The sequence below is a fragment of the Balaenoptera borealis genome (assembly GCF_965194805.1).
Source record: "Balaenoptera borealis genome assembly, chromosome: 1".
Taxonomy (NCBI): Eukaryota; Metazoa; Chordata; class Mammalia; order Artiodactyla; family Balaenopteridae; genus Balaenoptera; species Balaenoptera borealis.
Genome location: NC_138860.1, coordinates 155939420 through 155958598, shown reverse-complemented (window position 1 = coordinate 155958598; position 19179 = coordinate 155939420). Strand labels below are relative to the sequence as shown.

Here is a 19179-nt window from a genome sequence, read left to right as displayed (position 1 = left end):
GTGGAGTGCCCCTGCTGGCCATTACCTCTGAACACCCTACACAGCTTGGAGATGGGATCTACAGTAACCACAGCTCTGTCCTCTGCCCGCAGGTTGCGCTGCCGCCGCTGTGTCAACAACCACCAGGTCTGGCCACCCCCTGATGGTTCTGACTGCACCTCAGACCTGGCTCAATGGAACCATAGCACTGATAAGCGGGGGCTCAAGGATGAGGTACTCCAGGCTGCCTGGGATGCTGCTTCCACTGCCATCACCTTCGTCTTCCACCAGCATTCCCATGAGGAGCAGCGGGGCCTCCACTGATAACCAGCTGGTCTGGTGTGTAGCTGTTAGAGGAAGGAGTTGGGGAAAGGGGGCTCCCCGCCCCATAGGGCACTGTTGAATTTTGTTCTCTGAGAGAAAAATCATCAAGAAGGGCTGCATGATGTTTGCCCAAAATTTATTTTATAAGAAAAACTTTTTTGGTTAAAAAAAAGAAAGGAATAAAGGTATGAAAGGGACTGAGGCCTGGGAGCAGCATGGTGAGCCCAGTAGAGGAGAGGCCTGGTAGTGGGCACTCCTACACTTCACTAAAGCCTGGGTAACTGCTTGAGGAGGGAAAGCAGGAACCCCGGGGCAGGGAAGGGGGTGGGGGCTGTCCTCAGTGATTAATGACCACTGTGACCTCCTGGCCCCGGGTACTGAGTAAGGAGCCCAAAGGCTCTAAACCCAGTTGTGGGAATGCCTTTGCTGGGCCCCATCAAGGCCTCCAAGACCTCAGTGCAAGGGAAAAAGGAAAAAAGAGAAAAAAGGTGACAGAAAGAGAAAGATAGAATTGGTGGTTGGGAGTTCTGGGCAGCCCATGCCTCAGCCCCTGCAAGCTGATGGTACTGAGCATGGGCCTGTGAGGCATGGGCCCATCACATGGTGCTGACATAATCTGCGAAGGCTTGGGATGAGTCCCACGAGTCGCTAACCACATGGCAGGTGGCCCGGAGCCGTCGGATGGCTTCCCTGGCTGTGACTGCATCCTGGTCCAGCCAGTTCTGGAAGAGGCGCAGGTGACCAAAGGCCCCACGGCCCCAGCGCTCCAGCCGCTTGGCAAACTCCAGAAGCCCATCTGGCTTGATGCAGTTGGAACTGGTAGGGGTGAGAAGGATTAGACACCCAGGAGTCAACTAATCCCTGGTCTGTGTCCCTGCAGCTCCATCCCTTGTCGTTGCCCTCCTCTCACCTTCCCCACGCCCACATGTACCTGATATCCAGCTGACACAGAGAGGAGGATGAATCTTCTGAGAATACATCTGCCAGGGCCAGTAGGCCAGCATTCCCTGGGGAGAAGGGGAGAAATACTCATCACCTCTACCCAAGAACAGGGAACAAGGGTATCCCAACCCAGTTCTGGCTGGGGAGAAGCCCAGACTCCTAAAGCCCCAGCACAACTATATCCCAACCCCCGTCTTCCCAGTGGAGAGGTGTATGCCTTCACCTACTGAGTTTCTAGGTCAAAGGACTGGCTCCTTCCCCCTCTCCCTCCTCAGGGCCCTGCCCCCACCCAGGCGGTTCCCCGGCAGCCGGAGGCCCTTCAGTGTGGAGTTGCCCTTCATAGCAGCAACCATCTCAGGCAGAAATTGGGCCGGGCGCTTCTCAAACAGACGGCAGAAGGAGAAGGTAATCTCTGTCAAGAGAAAGTGGAATAAGTTCTGATGGCAGCATGAGAACTGGTGTTGCCCCTCCGGCCCCAGGGCCTTAGCAAGGGGTATGAACATTTTACATAGAGTCCCAGAAAGAGAAAATAATTTGTCCAAAACCCCAAGCAAGGCTGCAAGTAAGTCAGTATTCAAGCCAGAGATTGAGCCTACAGGGGAGGCTCTCTGCACAGACGGTTCTCCATACACTTCCTTCTATGCAGGGGTGGGCATTAGCTACAAGTCTATGAGGGGGCGCCTGGCAGCACATTTATCCCTTCCCACCACCATCATTTGTCAGCCACTGGAAGGTAAGAAAAATTTTTAGGTGAGGCACTCTCCAAGTGAGTAATTTCCCATGTTTAGTATAGGACGAGTTGAGTAGGGGACCCTTTAGAAGGAAGGTGATGCAGGTTCTGTGATCATTTTATAGTTGACAAGGCCAAGAAAAGAACAGTGGCTTGCTCACTCAGTGAGACCGTGGCAGATCTGCAGTGAGGACCCACGAATGCCCCAGGCTCTGGATGAAGAACTTACCTTGAAGAGTCAGATTCTGTAGCAAAAACAGCACCTCACTCTGACAGTCAGCCAGATTCATGTCGTGGAAGCTCAGCCTCTTCAGAGCTAGGTTGTACTCTGGATCGGGAAAGTTCATGGATCTTAGTGTTCTCAAACAACAATGCAAAGTCCCCTTCTATTCTCCCTTTACCATTCTAACTGGGTCCTACCTTTGAGTGTCTGCAACACAAGCCCAAAATCTTGGGGAGAGGCAAAGGTGGCACTATCCAGGGACAGCTGCTGCAGAGAACCTGAGGCCTTCAGTACAGAGCACAGCAGTGGGGCTGGCTGGGCTCCCCGTGGAAATCCCATCTCCAGCTGTTCCAGGCAGTTTTCTGGATATGGTAGGGAGAGAAGATTACAGCTGGCCATTGCTACTTCACTTCCATTGCAGGTCCCATCCTGTCCTTAAAGGATTCACTGAAAAATCATTTATTCATCTACTTGTCCTTGAGTGCCTAATATATGCGAGGCAGTATGCTAATATTCGACTTAGTTCTTGTCCTTAACGGTGCTTTTAATCCAAGAAGACAACTAATCAGACACGAGTAGCGTATGCAGAATGGTGGGATATGAGACATGCAGGAACTAAGGAAACATACAGCATGGGGACCCAATCTAGTCTAACGGTCAGGTCTGTTCTTGGTTCAGACCCCTTTCTGGAGACAGATCTGCCATAGTCACTCCCTACGGGGCTAGTGTTGGTCTGGGATTTATCCAACCCATGGTTATCTTTAAGAACAGGCTCTAAAGGCAACAAATTACAGATAAGCCAGGAATGTGTGGTGACAGGCCTGGATTAGAGATCTTTTGCGTCCCCACACAAATACACCTGCACACTTCTATGGAGATAGACACACGCGCATAGTACTTCACCTGGTATCTCCTCATCCCCAATTATGTGGCTAGGGGGCCCTGCATTCCCTGGTACTGCAGGGTTGTCCCTCTGGCTAGGGTGGTCGACACGAATAGAGAGGACCCGCAAGAGGGGCAGGGCTCGCACAATGGCACGTGTCAGCTCCAGGATGGGCAGTGGTGAGAACAGGTCACTGAGATGCAGGGCACGGAGGCGGCATCCAGCCTGGCTTGACAGGGCCCGCAGGCTATCTAGCAGGCGGAAGATATTAGAGCCCAGGCCTATGGCAGGAAAGAGATTGGGTCAGTCATGTGGGAGTATCAGTAGGGGTAATATTCAGAGACAACTCCAAATATTTCTGTTGATAACTACCAAATCTGAGCTTTGGATCAGATTATTTTAAATCATTCTCAACTATTCATCCGTTGTCTTGCTTTTTCCTCAGGTAACCAGCTTACTGATGTCTCTTCTACTGGGCCATGCCCTCAAACATCAGTCAGGGCAGAGTCACAAAACAGAAGATAGGATGTGGTGGGACAGCATGTGGCTGCTAGCTGAATGATGGGCCCAGACAGCAGCAGAGATCTCTGGACTTTTCCTATAGGTCATGGGGAACATCTGAAAACTAAGCAGGAGAGTGACAGTGATCCAATAGGGAATACTTTTAAATTCATTGGGTGGGAATAGGGCAGAAAACATCCCACAGAAGGGAGTAGGATCCAGAAAGGTTAGGGCAGTTGCTTAATGCCACAGAGCAAATAATTCCTTGGAAGCCACACCTTTATCTCTCCTTGGACTGAGCAGGCTCCTTTTGATTCATTCATTCAACTAAACCTTACCCATGGTAAGCACCTGGTAAGCATGTTTTTTTGCTAGATAGTCATGAGCAGCAGATCTTGTTCCTGCCTATATAGCCTGATAACAAAAGCATATGATGGGAACTGGGGAAGTAGAGTGCTGTGGAAGTAAAAGGATGGGTACTTAACACCCAGTTTAGCTTTCATCAGTAAAGACTCTCTCTGGCTGAGTCCTAAAGAACATAAAAGAGACAGGCTAAAAGGAGGAAGAGTGACTGGCAGAGTGAACTTGGCATATATCAAGACCTGAAGGGGAAAGAGTGGCAGGTTCCAAGAACAGAAAGACTCAATGTGGCTGGTGTGTAAAGTATAAGGGAGGGAAGTGTTGACGATTCAACTATAGAGATAAGCAGGGTAGGAACATGAATGGCCCTCTAAGTAAAACAGACATACAGTGACAAGAAGCCATTGAATTTTTAGGTGATTGACAGATTTGCACTTTTGAAGATGCTTGGGTTGTGGTGTAAAAAATGAGTTGTATGGTGTGTGTGGAGTCAGGAGGAACTGCTGAAATGATGAATCCAGGTGAGAGGTAATGGTAGTCTGAATTAAGGATGTGGAGATAAATGAATCTGAGAGACTGTACAACCTGGTAACCAAATATATGTGGAGTAAGAGAATCCAGGTTTCTTTTGAGCAACTGAATCATCTGTGATGTCATTGAGAACAGAAGGAAGGTCTGTTTAGAAGGAAGAAGATGCATTCAGGTTGGGGAGTGTGGTTTATGAATCCTGTGATATCTAGTTGTCGGATAAATAGGTCTGGAGTTTAGGAGGAAGATCTGGGCTAATGTCATAAAATGGGGGTGTCTTCAGCATAGTTGGTCTTTGAAACCAAGTCCAGGAAGCATGTGTAAAGTGGGTGAACTTCAAGGCTCTCTGAACATTAAGAGAGAATATCCAGAAAGGGAGGAGAAAAAAAATCAGAAAATTTTGACGTAGTAGAAATGAGACTATTTCATGAAGAAGACAATACTTAATAGCAGATGATGCCGAGAATTAATTTAAGATGAAGACTGAAAGGTATATATTGGACTTAGCAACAAGGATGACCTTGGTCACCTCGAGGTCCTCAATGCAGTAGATGGGGTGTAAGCAAGGCTGGAGTGGCTGTGAGAGAAGAGGGCACAGATGACTCTTAAGGTTGTCTCTGAAGGGCATGAAAGAATAGGACAGTAGTTAATAAATGGAATAGATGGAGGAGGTGGTGGTAGTTTTTGGTGGATACCTGATTGAGAGAAGAGAGGCAGCATTAAGTGGTTTATAAGCATGAGTTCTGGAGCCAGGTTACCTGGCTTTGAATTCTAGCTCTACAATTTACTAACTTATCCTGGGCAAGTCACTTGACCTCAGAATTGTAAGGATTAAATTAGTTAAAGAATATTTAAAATATGCCAGATGCATAGTAGGCAGTATATAAAAGTTAGCTCTTATTAAGGCATTTGAAAAATTTGCTTTCCTCAGGCGGTAAGAGGGTATGTATCCAGAGCACAGGCAGAAGAGTTAGCCTTAGATAGGGCAGCCATTTCTCCCATTGTGATGGAGGAAGAAAGGAAGAGTGCAGGTGTAGGAGTTTATAGGTTGGTTAACAATAAGTTGAAGGAGTTATGTGTGATGGCTTCTATTTTCTCTGTAATGTAGGTGGTCATCTGCTGAGAGGAAAAGAAGGGTTTGAAGTGGTAGGGTAGGAATGGAGCTGATGTTGCAAACAGGGTTCATATGAGATTGATGACCATGAATGTATATAGTAGCACCAATCTGCAGTTGTGTGACTTTCTCTAGCAGTGTTCAGCAACCTGGGCAGATTGCTGGATTTAGCCAGAACTGAAATTTGGCTAGCTGGGCACAACCAGATAGGAAAGAACTGAGGGCTGTTTTGTAGGTTGCTGGTCTGATTTTTTTAAAAAAAGGTGTCCCACACCTTTTTGTATAGCTGCTTTGATATGACTAGTGAGATCCAACCTCAGCCCTGGTTGGCCCTGTATACACTATATTCTCCCACCTGTCCTTGGTTTGCCTACCATATCTAAGGTAGACTCATTCTTCAGATTCTCACTGTCCCTCAGGAACCTCTGCTTCCAACTAGATCAAGCCTGTAGACCTTGTGTTCATCTTCTCGAGCACCGACAGTCTGCCACTATTTCATGTGTGTGCCTTCTGCCTCCCGTGAAGTGGGTAGGGCCACACCTCCAGCTTCCTGATCATACCCCCTATTCCCCTCCACAGGGTTGGGCACACAGCTGGTGCTGCTGGGAGACCCAACCCCTGCCCCTCCAGGGCACTCACCATTATAGGAGAGTGTGAGGCTCTCCAGAGACACCCAGGAGCTCAGCAGGTGGCACAGTGTCAGAGCCGCCTCTGTGGAGAGTGGAACTGTGAAGAGCTCCAAGGTGGAAATGCTGCGGAATCTTTGGGAGGCCTCCAGTGCTGGAAGCCCCAGGCAACTGGGATCTGATCCATCCAATGCTCCACAAGCCACTTCCCCGATCTCCATCTCTTCCCCATCCTCTTTCTCACCCGCCACAATGAAAACAAAGTCATATAGGTCTTCAGATTCAGCACCAGACCCCTGACGGGTGCGAGCACCCTTCTTCCCTGCAGCTCGCTTAAAACGCTTTAGGGGCTTAGGCTGTGGGGCTGAGCTAGCTGGAGCCCGTTTAGATGAGGATGTGGAAGAAGAGGAAGCAGAGGCAGAGGAGGTGGTGGCTGGAGCAGAGGGTGGGCGTTTGGTGCCAGGAGCCTCATGGGAAGTGGCTGGAGGGAGCGGCTCCCTCTTAGGGTCTGTCCCGCCTGCTGTCAGGCTCTCCTGTGTGCTCCGGCGTGTTACCCGAGCGGCAGGTGCGGCTCTGGCCGTCTGCTTGGCTTCACTCTTCCGCCGGGAGGCCATCAGGGCTGCAGCACATCGCTCAGCAGCATCCCGGCGAGGCCGGCGTGAGCCCAGCAGGAGGGACCCTTCATCTCGGGATGGGGCCCGGCCTCGGGAGGCCTCTCCACAGAGGCGGCAGGGTGGGCCACCAGGGCCTGGCTGCCAGAAGCCAGCACTCATGGTGAGGATAAGAATGAAAAGGGCTGACTCAGGTACAGGCCAGGAGTACAGCGACACCTGGCTGACAGCCCCATGGTGAATAAGCTGATGCAACAGCTGCCGAAGTGACTGCTGAGCAGCCACATCAGAGAACAGCAGGTGGCGGAACTTGAGGGTGTGCAGGGAACTGGCCAGGGTCTCCAGAACCCTGCGGTTGGGCTCAGCCACCAGCTCAGTTGCACCCTGCAGCATGTTGCAGATGGTGAGCTGCCGGACATGGCGGGAGCTATGCAGGAGAGGTGAGAAGCGCTGGTCACAAAGACGCCTGTCAGAAGACACATCAATGGTCCCACGTAGAACATGGGAAAAAAAGGCCTCCATAAACTTGGCTCGCCAACAGGTCACGCTCTGAAAGCAGAGAACATTCCAGACAGCTGTGATACTAAGTGCTACCCATGGAACCCAGTTTCCTTCCTTCCAATAGCTAGCTGTTTACTGAGCCAGGTAACGTTCTAAATAATGTATGCAAATTCATTTAATCCTCACATCTTTGAGGTATATATTACTATTAGATCCATTTTACAGGTAAGAAAACCAAGGCACAAATGTTATTGCCTGTGGTTACACAGTTAAGGGGCAGAATTAGGATGTGAACCCAGGAGGGAATTCCCTGGTGATCCAGTGGTTAGGACTCTGAGCTCTCACTTCTGAGGGCCCAGGTTCAATCCCTGGTCGGGGAACTAAGATCCCACAAGCTGCATGGCATAGCCAAAAAAAAAAAAAAAAAAAGATTTGAACCCAGGAAATTTGGTTCCAGAGACTATTGCTATAGTGCCTCCCAAGTGAAACACTCAACCCTGTAAGTTCTTCCACACTTGTTTTTAGAACCTGATCCTAACTTTCCATTCTTAACACTACCACCTTTGTTCAGACCCTTATCACCTAACATCTGGCTACCTCATTAGCTTCCTGATTCCTCTGCTTGTTCCCCTTCCCAAACTTTTGCACAAGTCCACTGGGTTCATCTTTGTATTAAAAAACAAAACTCTCTGATTACGTTATTCTCCTTTAAAACCCCTAATGTCTCCCCACTGCTTAGGGGATCAGTGCTGCAGCACATTTGAAGTTCCTCAGGCTGGCAGGGAAAGCTGTCCACAATATAGCCTCTGCCTACCTGAGAAGCTTTATCTGCCACATCTTGCTCATGAATGCTTTGCTCTGGCGAAACTGGTCACCTCACTGACCCAAACGTGCCTTCTTTTTCCTTTCCTACCTCTGCCAGAAATGCTCTCCATTGCCAGATCAAATAGACTTCATGAAAGGACCTACGAACATTTTGCTCTTTGAGGCTGTTCGTCTCATTGACTGTCTGCCCCACTTTCTACCCCTCCCCCTACCTCTCTTGTTGGAACTCTGATACTGACTACTCAGGTCTTAGACATTGGTAGATATGTCTCATGGTGTTGAGTCTCTGCCTGTATATACATCTCATCCCAACCAGATTAGAAATTCCTGGAGAGGAGGCAGCAAGTCTTAGTTTTCTCCAAGGCAATACTTTGCTTTGATGGGTATGAGATTTCATCAGGCTATTCTGATACATTTAGAAGAACTGAACACAAGTGATTTTTAAGCTTTGATATACATCAGAATTTACTGTGGAGCTTTTTCCCAAAATTCATATGCCATGTACCCAGACTTGGTGATTATGTTACATCTGAGGTAAGGTCCAGGCATCTTTATTTATTTTTTAAACCTTCCCCGGATGATTCTGATGTATATATCAGAGATTAGGAATTACTGCTACCTACCCCAAAAGGACACATTGAGACAAATATTGATATTTCTCTAAGTCCCCATTCTTTCCTAAGGTGCATAGAAAGTCTGATGACTTTGATAAAAGTGCCAGCTCTGCCACTATACTCTGGACCTCTTTAAACCTCTTTCTTCATCTGTAAAATGTGGATAATATCACCTGCTTCACCGGTTTGTTGTGAAGATCAAATGAGACAGTGCAAGTTTAAAGCACCTTGTAAACTGTAAAATACAAAATGTAACTTCTGTTGTTAATGATAATAATTACCCCACATGGGAAATGGGCTGGATGGAGGCAGAGCCTGTTAAGCAGGGTGCTTATTCAGCCTGAAGGTAGTGGGGCCTGAGGTTCCCAAAGGCTAAAAATAAGATACTTCCTTTGGTATCTACCCTGCCTCCGTGCATTCCCTCATACCAGATTGACCCTCAGTTTATATGAGGTTCTTGGCAGGAGGTGGGCCCCTATTCTCAGGCAAAAGTGTCATTCCCTTTGCCCTAGCTATTCCCCAAGACCCTGCTGTGGTAAATAATTAGGAACGACTTCATGTTTAAGCTAACTGCATAGCAGCAACAAGTGAGAAAGGCCCCTCCAGCAGCAGTGTGGGGGCCTGAGGGCAGCAGGAAAAAATACCTGGCAACCAAATCTCTACTCAGCCTTAAGTGGAAGCAAAGAGGCTATTCCTGAATCCTTTAATCCTGCCTCATTCTAGCACTTTTTTCACACATTTGCTGGCCCACACAGCCTTGAAAAATACTTGCAGGTATCCCTAGCAAGGCTTCAACTTCACAAGTGAAATAGATGGTTACCATGAGACCTGGGCCTAAAATATGGACAAAGATGTGAACATGAACCAAGATATTGTGGCTGTTTCCGACTATAAGGCATGTGGAATATGAACTTTAGATAACTAAATACTTGGGTTTTTCAGACATTTTATTGGTTTACAAAGACAATAGGAGAGAATATTTGAAATTGGAACACCCCAGACCTGTGATAACCACAGTGAAAGCAGCATGACATAGTGATTAAGAGCATGCACTCCAGAGGCAGACTGCCTCAACTTGAATCTCAGGTCTGCCATTCATGAACTGTCACCTTAGGTAAGTCACTTTTCCTCTTTCTGCCTCAGTTTCATCATCTGTACACTGAGGAAGATAACTATACCTACATGACAGAGTTGTTGTGAAAATTAAATGAGTATGTAAAATTAGTTGACGACTATTGCAATGGCTTCTTTCTCATGAATTAATGCATAAGCAGGTATCAATTCACTGTATTTTATTCCATTACCACCTTGTAGAAGACTCTATGCTAAAACTTAAAAGCTGAAAAATACCTGAGAGATCTAGTCCAAGCCACTCATTTTGTGGACTCATACACTATAGTTCAGACAATGCAAAGTGATTTAAATACTTTCTTTTGGGGGAGAGTAGGGGAAATGAGGCACCACCAAAGAGGTGACATGACATTTGCTTACCAACACAATTAGTCCTTGGCCCATCCACAACGGGCTGGCAGCTCAGGTACTGGTAGGGAAGGAAGAAGTGTGTACAAACTAGGGAGAGCTAAATATTTTCTTGTACTAAACTGTTAGAGCCTGCAAATGCTCATAAGCTATATATCGTCCACTGTTTTTCTGATAACAGAAATATTGTTTGTGGAACTATAAGGAAGCAAATCAAAAATCATGTGTAAACCAACTTTTTGGAGTGTATATGTGATGAGCTATAAGTATTTGTGTTTTTAACACTGAGACAATTCTGAACAGTTTCAAATGCTGGGCTTTTTTTCTAAACATTACATATCACCACATCATTAAACATTTTTACCACCATGTATTTAAATATTTTTAGAATGACTTTATTAATACTTTGAAAATATGGATGTACTATATTTAATAATTTCTATATTATTGAATACTTAAATTGTTTCTAGCTTTTTATATTAAACTTTGCTGTAATGAACATCTGGAAATAAATCTTCATGAGTATCTCAATTTTATATACCATAAGATATATACTTCTTAAAATTTCTAGTTGAAGAATTTGAATATTTTAAAGACTCTTGACAATTATCACCAGATTGCCCACCAAGAAAGTTGTAACATTTCTGCTCCCACCAACAGCATATTAAAATGCAAGTCCTACCCATCCCTGGAATTATCTTTTAAAACAAAACCAAATTAAAACAAGACTTCACTAATTTAAGAGGTATAATTTTACTTTCTCATTTTTTTTATTATTAATGAGATTGAACATTTTTTACTTTATTGGAGATTTTTGTATATTTTGAAACTTGTCCAAATCTATATTCATTTTATTCTACTGTTCGCCTCTGTCTTATCTTCTGTATCCTTTTATTTTGCAAATACTGTTGCAAACATTCTTTTACGTACCTTTTAAATTGTATTTATAGTGGGTTTTTTTTACATACCTTTTAAATTGTATTTATAGTGTTGGCATTTTATGTGGCCAGATGTGTCCATATTTTCTTTTTCGGTTCTGCCTATCTACTAGCACTCTCCACCCTGAGATTAGATAACCAGTCACCTTTATTCTTTTTTAAAATTGTTTTGTGCTTTTACTTTTTACAATGTAATCTTTAATCTATATAGAAATTGAGTATACTGTAAAGTGAGGCGCTAACTTTAGTTTTTCCAAATGGTTAACCAGTTACTAGAGAATCATTGACTGAATAATCCTTCATTTCCCCATTGCTTTGTCTCCAGAATATCTATTTTATTCTGCAGATCTCTTAATAAACATATACACTAGTACTACACAGTTTGAAATACTATTGCTCTATGGGCAATCAGGTGCTCTGTCTATCTTGCTCACCACTGTATACCTAGAACCTAGCGTAGTGCCTGGAACTGAATAGTCACTCAATAACTGTTTGAATTATGAATGAAGTGAAGGTTACTGTTATGCAAAAGTGGGAAGTGGAAGCAGACACCCTCTGGAATGGATATGCTCCAAGTCAGGACTTGTGTGTAGGTGACTGTTAGGCCACCAGGCCTGGGGCATCCTATATATTCTGAAATACTCTGAGACAAGGAAACAGATAACAAATAGACATTACTTCCCAGGAAGCTTGAGATAATGGTGGAAAAAGCTTTCTCAAAGAGAAAGATATTACAGTCTCTATCACCTGCTAGTCAACCACACTACTTGGGAGACACTGTGACAAAGTGAATCTCATGTTTCTTTAAAGGTTGCAGGAAGCTGTTGCCGTTTCTCAACATTCTTGTGTCCACTTCTCTTCCTCATGAGGCCTAACTCCTGTACATAATGCCTGATAATTTCATTGGGCCTCAATGTCATTATGCTGAGCTCCAGGGGTTGCATCTAGATCTGGAAGTGGAAATGGAGCTGAATGTTACTGAACCCAGTATATCCCCACAAAATAAATCTCCAATTTCTGATAAGAGCTTGTTCTCTTGTCATTTGGCCTCATTCACTATATAAAGCCCAGTTCAAATACTACTTCCTAGGAAAGACTTTCTTACTCCCTTTTCCTTCAACCTCCTCGCTACACTCGATCATACCACTTGCCCTACCATACATGATGTATTTGTTTGCAGATTTCCCCACTAAACTGATAGTTCCTCAAGATTAGGGATTGTGTCTATACCTTTAATATTCAGCATAAGACGTGGTATGTGTAAGTTTGAGTAAATGTTTATTGAACTCAATCTGTCCTGTCACCTAATTATGGAGCAGCAAAAGGAATTCTGTTTAAATGAGAGCTCCAGTGAGTTATATATGAACCAATGAATAACAGAATCTTATTATTCTAAGGGCTAAGAGGACCCCTAAAAGTCATCTTGTCCAATATCTCCAATAATGCCGAACTTCTTCTATTGATACATTACCCTTGTGTCAGGTGGTTATCCAGACTCTATTAAACACTTAGTGATGGGAAGCTTATTACCTCTGGAATTAGCTTGTTTCATCACCAATAACCTTAGAGTTTAAAAATTCTACAGTTTAGCAAAAATTTATCCTCCTTTAGCTTCCACCCAGAACAAGTCTGTTAATCCCTCTTTCAAATATTTCAAGACAGTTCATGTTCCCCAAGTCTTCTCTTTTTCAGGAAAAACATCTCCAGTCTTCCAAATGTGACTCACATGATGTGGCTTTGGCTTCTTTCTCCATACTCCAGGGATAGCCTGACCACTGAAGAGTCAAGCAGGTCTATCATCCCCCTTGTCTTTCAGTCTACATTATAGTTACATTAGTTCACACAGCTCAGGATACAGTCATTATATGAGTGGCTTCAGCACAATGTAGACTAAACCCTCTTAATCTTTTTTATACTAACTGCTGCTAAGCCAGACCCCTCCACCCACTACCCTGATGTCATGCAATTAGAATTTTTAGACTCAAGTGGAGAGTTGGTTTATTCTGCTAAATTTCATCTTGTTAGGTTTGACCATTGCTCCAGCCCTGTCAAGACCTGAATCCAGGTTCTGCCATCCATTGTGATCACTACCTTTTCCTGTTTTGTGTCAGCTGCAAACATGGTGAACAAGCAAGTCAGTGACAAATGTCAAATGAAAAGAACTTTGTGACAAGCCATCAGAGACCTCTTCCCAAATTCATTCCATGCCTGCCCCTGCACTTTACCAGTACCCAGCTTGTGTTTGTGTGCTATTCCTGCTTTCACTGTGCAAAGTCAGGCCAGAGTTCTACCTGGTGCCTTAACTTACTTCCAAACTGGAAGGCCTTGTCTTCATCAGCTCATCCCATAGTCGGCGCCAAATGGCCTGAGTGGAGAGGCCTGTAGAGAGAAATATCACATTTACTTGGCTGCCCCTTGGTCTCCATGAGTGAAGTACATCAGCCTTTTAATGTCCTTTTCTAGGTTCACAGGAGCAACACGGCAGAGTGGTAAAGAGCACTGGCTCTAACGACAGACTGCCTGGCTTTAAATATCAGCAAACCATAGTCTAGCAGTGTAACCCTGGGCAAGTTACTTAATTTTTCTGTACCTCAGTTTCCTTATCTATAAAATGTAGTTAATAATAGCAATTTCACAGAGTTGTTGAAAATATTAAATGAGTTTCTCCAGGTAAAGTGCCTAAGACAGTGCTTGGAACAGGGTTAGTTAGATGAATGTTAGCTGTTAACAGATGTGTCCAATGAGGGGTTTGGGAGGCAGCTTGAAAAATTAGAAAAACTAAGATTCAAAAGATCTGGGTTCGGGACTTCCCTGGTGCCCCAGTGGTAAAGAATCCTCCTTACAATGCAAGGGACCCAGGTTCGATCCCTGTTCAGGGAACTAAGTTCCCACATGCCGTGGGGCAACTAAGCCCACGTGCCACAACTACTGAGCTCGCGTGCCTCAACTAGAGGGCCCTCATGCTGCAAACTACAGAGCCCACGTGCTCTGGAACCTGCACGCCACAACTATGGAGCCCATGCGCCCTGGAGCCTGCATGCCACAACTAGAGAAGAGAAAACCCACACGCCACAACTAGAGAGAAGCCCGGGCACCGCAATGAAGGATTCTGCATGCCTCAACGAAGATCCCGCGTGCTGCAACTAAGACTCAATGCAGCCAAAAATAAATAAAAAATGAATTAAAAAAAAAAACATTGTAACTGAAGCTTATTTAAAACAAAAAAAGATCTGGGGCTTCCCTGGTGGCGCAGTGGTTAAGAATCTGCCTGCCAATGCAGAGGACACAGGGTTCAAGCCCTGGTCTGGGAAGATCCCACATGGTGCAGAGCAATTAAGCCCATGCACCACAACTACTGAGTCTACGCTCTGGAGCCCACGAGCCACAACTACTGAGCCCGTGAGCTACAACTACTGAAGCCCATGTGCCTAGAGCCCGTGCTCTGTAACAAGAGAAGCCACTGCAATGAGAAGCCCGCGCACCGCAACTAGAGAAAGCCCGTGTGCAGCAACGAAGACCCAATGCAGCCAAAAATAAATTAATTAATTTTAAAAAAATAACTTAAAAAAAAAAAGATCTGTGTTCAGGAATTCCCTGGCTGTCCAGTGGTTAGGACTTGGTGTTTTCACTGCCGGGGCCTGGATTCAATCCCTGGTCGGGGAACTAAGATCCCGCAAAAGATCTGGGTTCTATTTGGCTTTGCTATTAATCGCTGTGTGCCTGTGGTTTCTTTTTTATTAGTATAATAGGGATCACATACTTGTTTTATGTTTCACAGGACATTGAGAAATCAGATAAGAAAATAGGTGTGAGGGTACTTTTTGAAAAGCATGAAGTTCTATGCAGGTATCAGGTGTAATATTTACCTGAAGAACATCATGGTGCCTTGCTTACAATCAGTGACTGAAAAAAAGACAGAAAAACACTCACCTTTCTTGAGGGCAGTTTCCTCAATCCTCTCCAAGTAATATATATTGAGCAGAGGTAAGATGCTTTGAAGTATTGGGCCTGGGAGGGCTACAAAAACCAAACATAAAATTTACTTTTTTCTCCCAGAGTTGCAAGCATTATTTATCCTACTGGAAAGGAAAACAGGAGGGCAGACTTCTCACTTGACGAGTGGAACTTATAGAAGCTAACCTAAGTTTAATTCAAACTCTGGTCCACTTATCTTCAGCCACTTAGTTGGCAGCTGGAATTTCAGGGGCATGCATGTCTTCAAGGGTGAGATAATCCCACAAAGCAAGCTGATAGGCTCATTTAGGAGCTGGCAGTTCACTTCTGCCCAAGTCTAATGGACCATTCCGCATTTAAAAGGTTCTTTTGAATATGTGTGATTAAAAAAAAAGTCCTTCATAATCTGGGCCCTACTAACTTCTCCAGCTCCCTGCTTTGCCTCCTACACTTCAGCCATACTAAACTACTTCTTTCAGTTACCTAACTCCCTGCTTTCTGCCTGTGCCTTTGTCATGCTGTTCTCTCCACTGGGAAAGTTCTTGCCATTTTCAGCATATCAATTACTCATCTTTCACGTATCACATGCCCTTTATTAAGCCTTTCCTGAATTCCCTTCCCACTCTTCCAAACTGGCCACTTCCATCCTTTGGGCTCCCACTATACCCTGAACTAGCACTTTCCTATGAAGAATAGAAATAATTAGGCTCTATACTCTTAATTCAATATATCTTAAAAACAAAACTTGCTCTTGCTAACTTCCCTAGATCTGAGAGGCATTACAGTATTGTGGCTAAATGGTTTAGTCTCTAGATTGGACAAAACTGGGTGAAATCCTGATTGTACCACTTAATTATGAATTCATGGACAAATTAATGTCTTTGAGCCTCAGTTTCCTCAATTTTAAAATTGAGATAATAATAACTACCTCTTAAGATTATTATTCTTATCCTGTCAAAAGCATCTCTGTCCTGCCAAGAACAAGTCTTAAGATCTTGATACTTCAGAAAATTCTTTCAAAACTTACATTCCAGGATCTCCTTTTATCTTTACTTATGCAATAACTGAGTCTAGATATCCAAGAGCCTAGTACAATTCTTTCTACATAGTAGGTACTCAAATGTACCTGCTGAAGAAAAGCATTAATTCCCTATGCTATTATACTAATGTAGTCACTCTACTGCATTCAAGATAAAGTCCAAGTTCCATATCCTGGCATTCAAGGTATAACATACCTATTCTATTCCTCATTATATCCTTTCCTGCTGCCTTCACTCATTTTCCCCTCCTCTCTCTCTACACAAAGAAATGCTAGTGCACTACTTCCAGGAAGGCTTTCCTGGCTGTTAGCCCACACTGAGACCTTCCTCCAAAATAGCATTGCTTAGCAGGTCTCTTACTTGGCCCTTCTAAGAGACCTAGCTTGATTCTGTGTGACTGTCCACCTGGGCTAGGCCCATAGGAGCTCTTCTTCCTCTGTCCATAATGCTCCCTTGTTTAGCCCTCCCCTCTCACAGCCACAGGGATTCTCATCCCGTTATTCACAAACTCCTCTGTACCTTTCTCCATTCTTCTTAAGCCAGGCTCTTCCTTGCTTCTTTCCAGCCCACATCTTCAATGCTTCCCCTTCTCAACTTCGGGCCTCCACCCCCAGTCCTCTGCCCTCGTAGCCAGGTTTAGCATTCTGGAAGGTCCAGGCTGACACAGCCAGATCCACTGTACCTTCTTCCACATTCCCCAGGATTTTTCTGAGCCTCCTGCACGGATCCGCTGAGACTTTTCTCCCATTGCCCATGAGTCAGCCTGACCCTACTCTTTTTAGCTGTTGGTCCAGGGCCTCCACAATCCCCTCCCCCTCACTAGGCCTGAGGACTTCTAACAGTTTTCCCCCAGCAGACAAGGCACTTGGGCCTATTCAGGATCGGTCCCCACCACCACCACCACCACCACCAAGGGCCTTCCTCCATCCCTGGACCTCCTTAACCACTCCACAGTTTTGGGGCTCATTCCTGGAGGCCCAACCCCCCAAACGCCAGAGCCTTTTCTCCACATTGGCCTCCTCACGCGTGTAACCCAAACCCCCCATCCCAGGACATCAAGCCCCCACTCCTGACCTTACACGGGCCTTCCTCCTCGCAAAGACACCACCACCACCATTCCTGAGGCCTACTCTAGACACCCACGCCCCCCCCCCCCCCCGCAGGCCCAGGGCCTCCTCTCCTGCCACCCCCTCCCCCTCCCCGGGCCCTCGGCCTGGCCTGCCATCTCCTCACCCAACTTCAGCCCTGGCCTCCGGGCCCCACCCCCTCACACCAGCAGTCAGTCAGGCCCAAGGCCTCCCTCCGCCCCGTGCGGGCAGGCCTACCCCCAGAGCACTCACTTTCCTCTCTTTCACTCTCACCGTCAGTGCCCAGGTCGCCCACCCGCGCTTTCCTCCTCAGCTGCCAGACTGCGACCAGCGGTACCCACCCCACGGCCCGGCCTCCTCGTGCCAATCCGCCTGCAGACCTCCCTCCTCCGTTACTCGGCCCACCCCGCCGCCGTACTCCCAGGCCCCCCAGCCGGGCTAGTCGGTTCACCCTCCCAGGCCCTCATCCCAGCGCCCTAGGCCGCCCGCCTCTGCTCCTCAGCCTGGGCGCCCTCAACCCAGGCCGGGCCTGGCGGTCTCGGCCGCTCTCAGGCCCGGGCCTCCTTTCATTCCACTCGGACCCAGGCCTCCTAGCGGCGCCGCACCCCCTCCCAGTTCGGGATCCCCGGGCCGTCGCCCCGCCTGGGGCCTCCGTGGCCCTTCCCGCCTGTCCGTCATTCGCGCCTCCGTCGATTGCTGATCTTCTCCCGGCCTCCCTTCACCCGCTCTCTGGCCCTTCCTCGCCGCTCCGGCCAATCCGAGCGGCCTCCGGCGCTCCGTGCCCTGCCCGTCAGTCCGTCGCTCAGTCAGTTTGGCATCCGAGACCCTGGCCGTCTGTTCGCTCCCTCCAGCCCCGGGCCGTCAGACAGGCCTCGGCGCCCCAAGCCTTTCGGCCTCGCCGGCAGCCCCATCCCCTCGCTCTCCAGTCCACTGGCTGCCCTCGCCCAGCGGCTTGGCCTCCGGAGTCTCGGCCCCCGCGGTCTGTCAGGCAGACGCCGGAGGCCCCGCGCCGTCAGTCTGGTTAGGTAGCCCCGGGCCTGGCCTCCTGGCCTCCGTCCGGGCCTCGCAACCTCGGCCCCCGCCCCCAAGCAGACGGGCCATCCCTGACCGTCCGCTCGACATCCGAGACTCCGCAGCCCGGCCCAGCCCGAGTGTCACTTCGGTGCCCACAGCCCGGCTAGTCAGTCCTGCCTCTGTCGCCCGGCCCGCTTCGCCCCAGACCGGGCCTCCTGGCCTCGCCCCCCGCGCCCCCCGGCCAGGCCGCGGTGCGGGTCCACCTGCCGGTTTGGTCTCCGCCTTTACTGTACCCAGTCCTGTCAGTCACGGAATTCATGCTCCAACCCAACGGTCTGGCTTCCAGTGCCCCGGGCTGGGCCTTGCTCCAGGCCTCCCGGCCTCGCCCCCCGCGCCCCCCGGCCGCTGGGCCGTCTCCGCTCGTTGCCAGAGGTAGCCCCTCACCCCGCGACTTACCCCACACCCCGCTTTCCAGAACCCCCATATGGGCGCTCACCGCCCGCCCGCACAGCTCGAACAGGGCGGGGGGAGCGCTGGGGCCCGAGGCCGAGCTCTTCGCTGGCGCCGCCTCCCGGGACGTGGCCTCCATGGTCGTTGCCGCCGCTACCTCACAGAACCAGCAACTCCGGGCGCGCCAGGCCTCGGGCGCCGCCATCTTGGGGAGGTGCGCGAGCCCGAGAGTAGCATTCGCGGGCCACCATCTTGAAAAGGTCAGCAGTTAGGACGGTTCCATCAGCGATGTGGGGAAGACTGGGAATTGCGCTAAAGGAACATCGAATACTTCTGCATACCTTCCAAGTCTCTTAGAAGCCAGTATTTCAAGTAAATTCCCAGGGTCAATATGTTTGGGTCTGGCGTGACTAAGGGGATAATTCCTTCGCAAATCCTCCTCTGGTGCAAATACC

General features: G+C 47.5%; 2 protein-coding genes across 10 annotated transcripts in view; one reads left to right on the top strand and one right to left on the bottom strand.

The window, feature by feature from the left end:
- Positions 1-6217, top strand: part of RAD54L (RAD54 like) — a 31970-nt gene extending 25753 nt beyond the window's left edge. For 3 of the 4 annotated variants that reach the window (XM_082364537.1, XM_082364540.1, XM_082364539.1), the window contains one exon: positions 93-500. In XM_082364537.1, the coding sequence (XP_082220663.1) occupies positions 93-303 (211 nt within the window). In that variant the 3' untranslated portion in view covers positions 304-500. Of the gene's footprint in view, positions 1-92; positions 501-3526 lie in introns of those variants that run through there. The other variant, XM_082364538.1, reaches the window with a different exon arrangement.
- On the bottom strand, positions 423-19156 carry LRRC41 (leucine rich repeat containing 41). Of its 6 annotated transcripts, none has more exons than XM_082364430.1 (10): positions 18731-19156; positions 15109-15195; positions 13487-13557; positions 6224-7370; positions 3102-3362; positions 2396-2560; positions 2205-2303; positions 1535-1657; positions 1235-1310; positions 423-1119 (listed from the first exon to the last, which is right to left on the bottom strand). In XM_082364430.1, exons 1-10 carry the CDS (start codon positions 18927-18929, stop codon positions 900-902), a joined length of 2448 nt encoding a protein of 815 aa, XP_082220556.1. In that variant the 5' UTR covers positions 18930-19156; the 3' UTR covers positions 423-899. The 6 variants fall into 6 exon arrangements, with proteins under 6 accessions (XP_082220556.1, XP_082220561.1, XP_082220558.1 ...); XM_082364435.1 differs by lacking the exon at positions 15109-15195 and adding an exon at positions 15045-15081 and having other exon boundaries at positions 18731-18864; XM_082364432.1 differs by lacking the exon at positions 18731-19156 and adding an exon at positions 16855-17260.
- Between the last annotated feature and the right edge of the window lie 23 nt (positions 19157-19179).

What these genes read in the sequence shown, in the direction of transcription:
- LRRC41 (XM_082364430.1), bottom strand. Translation starts at nt 18,929, where the DNA reads ATGGCGGCGCCCGAGGCCTGGCGCGCCCGGAGTTGCTGGTTCTGTGAG. An exon ending in TCTGGAAAGCGGGGTGTGGG is followed by an intron (nt 15,196 to 18,730) that starts GTAAGTCGCGGG and finishes TGGTTTTTGTAG; the next exon opens with CCCTCCCAGGCCCAATACTT. An exon ending in TGTGTTGCAGACACTCAAAG is followed by an intron (nt 2,304 to 2,395) that starts GTAGGACCCAGT and finishes TTCCCGATCCAG; the next exon opens with AGTACAACCTAGCTCTGAAG.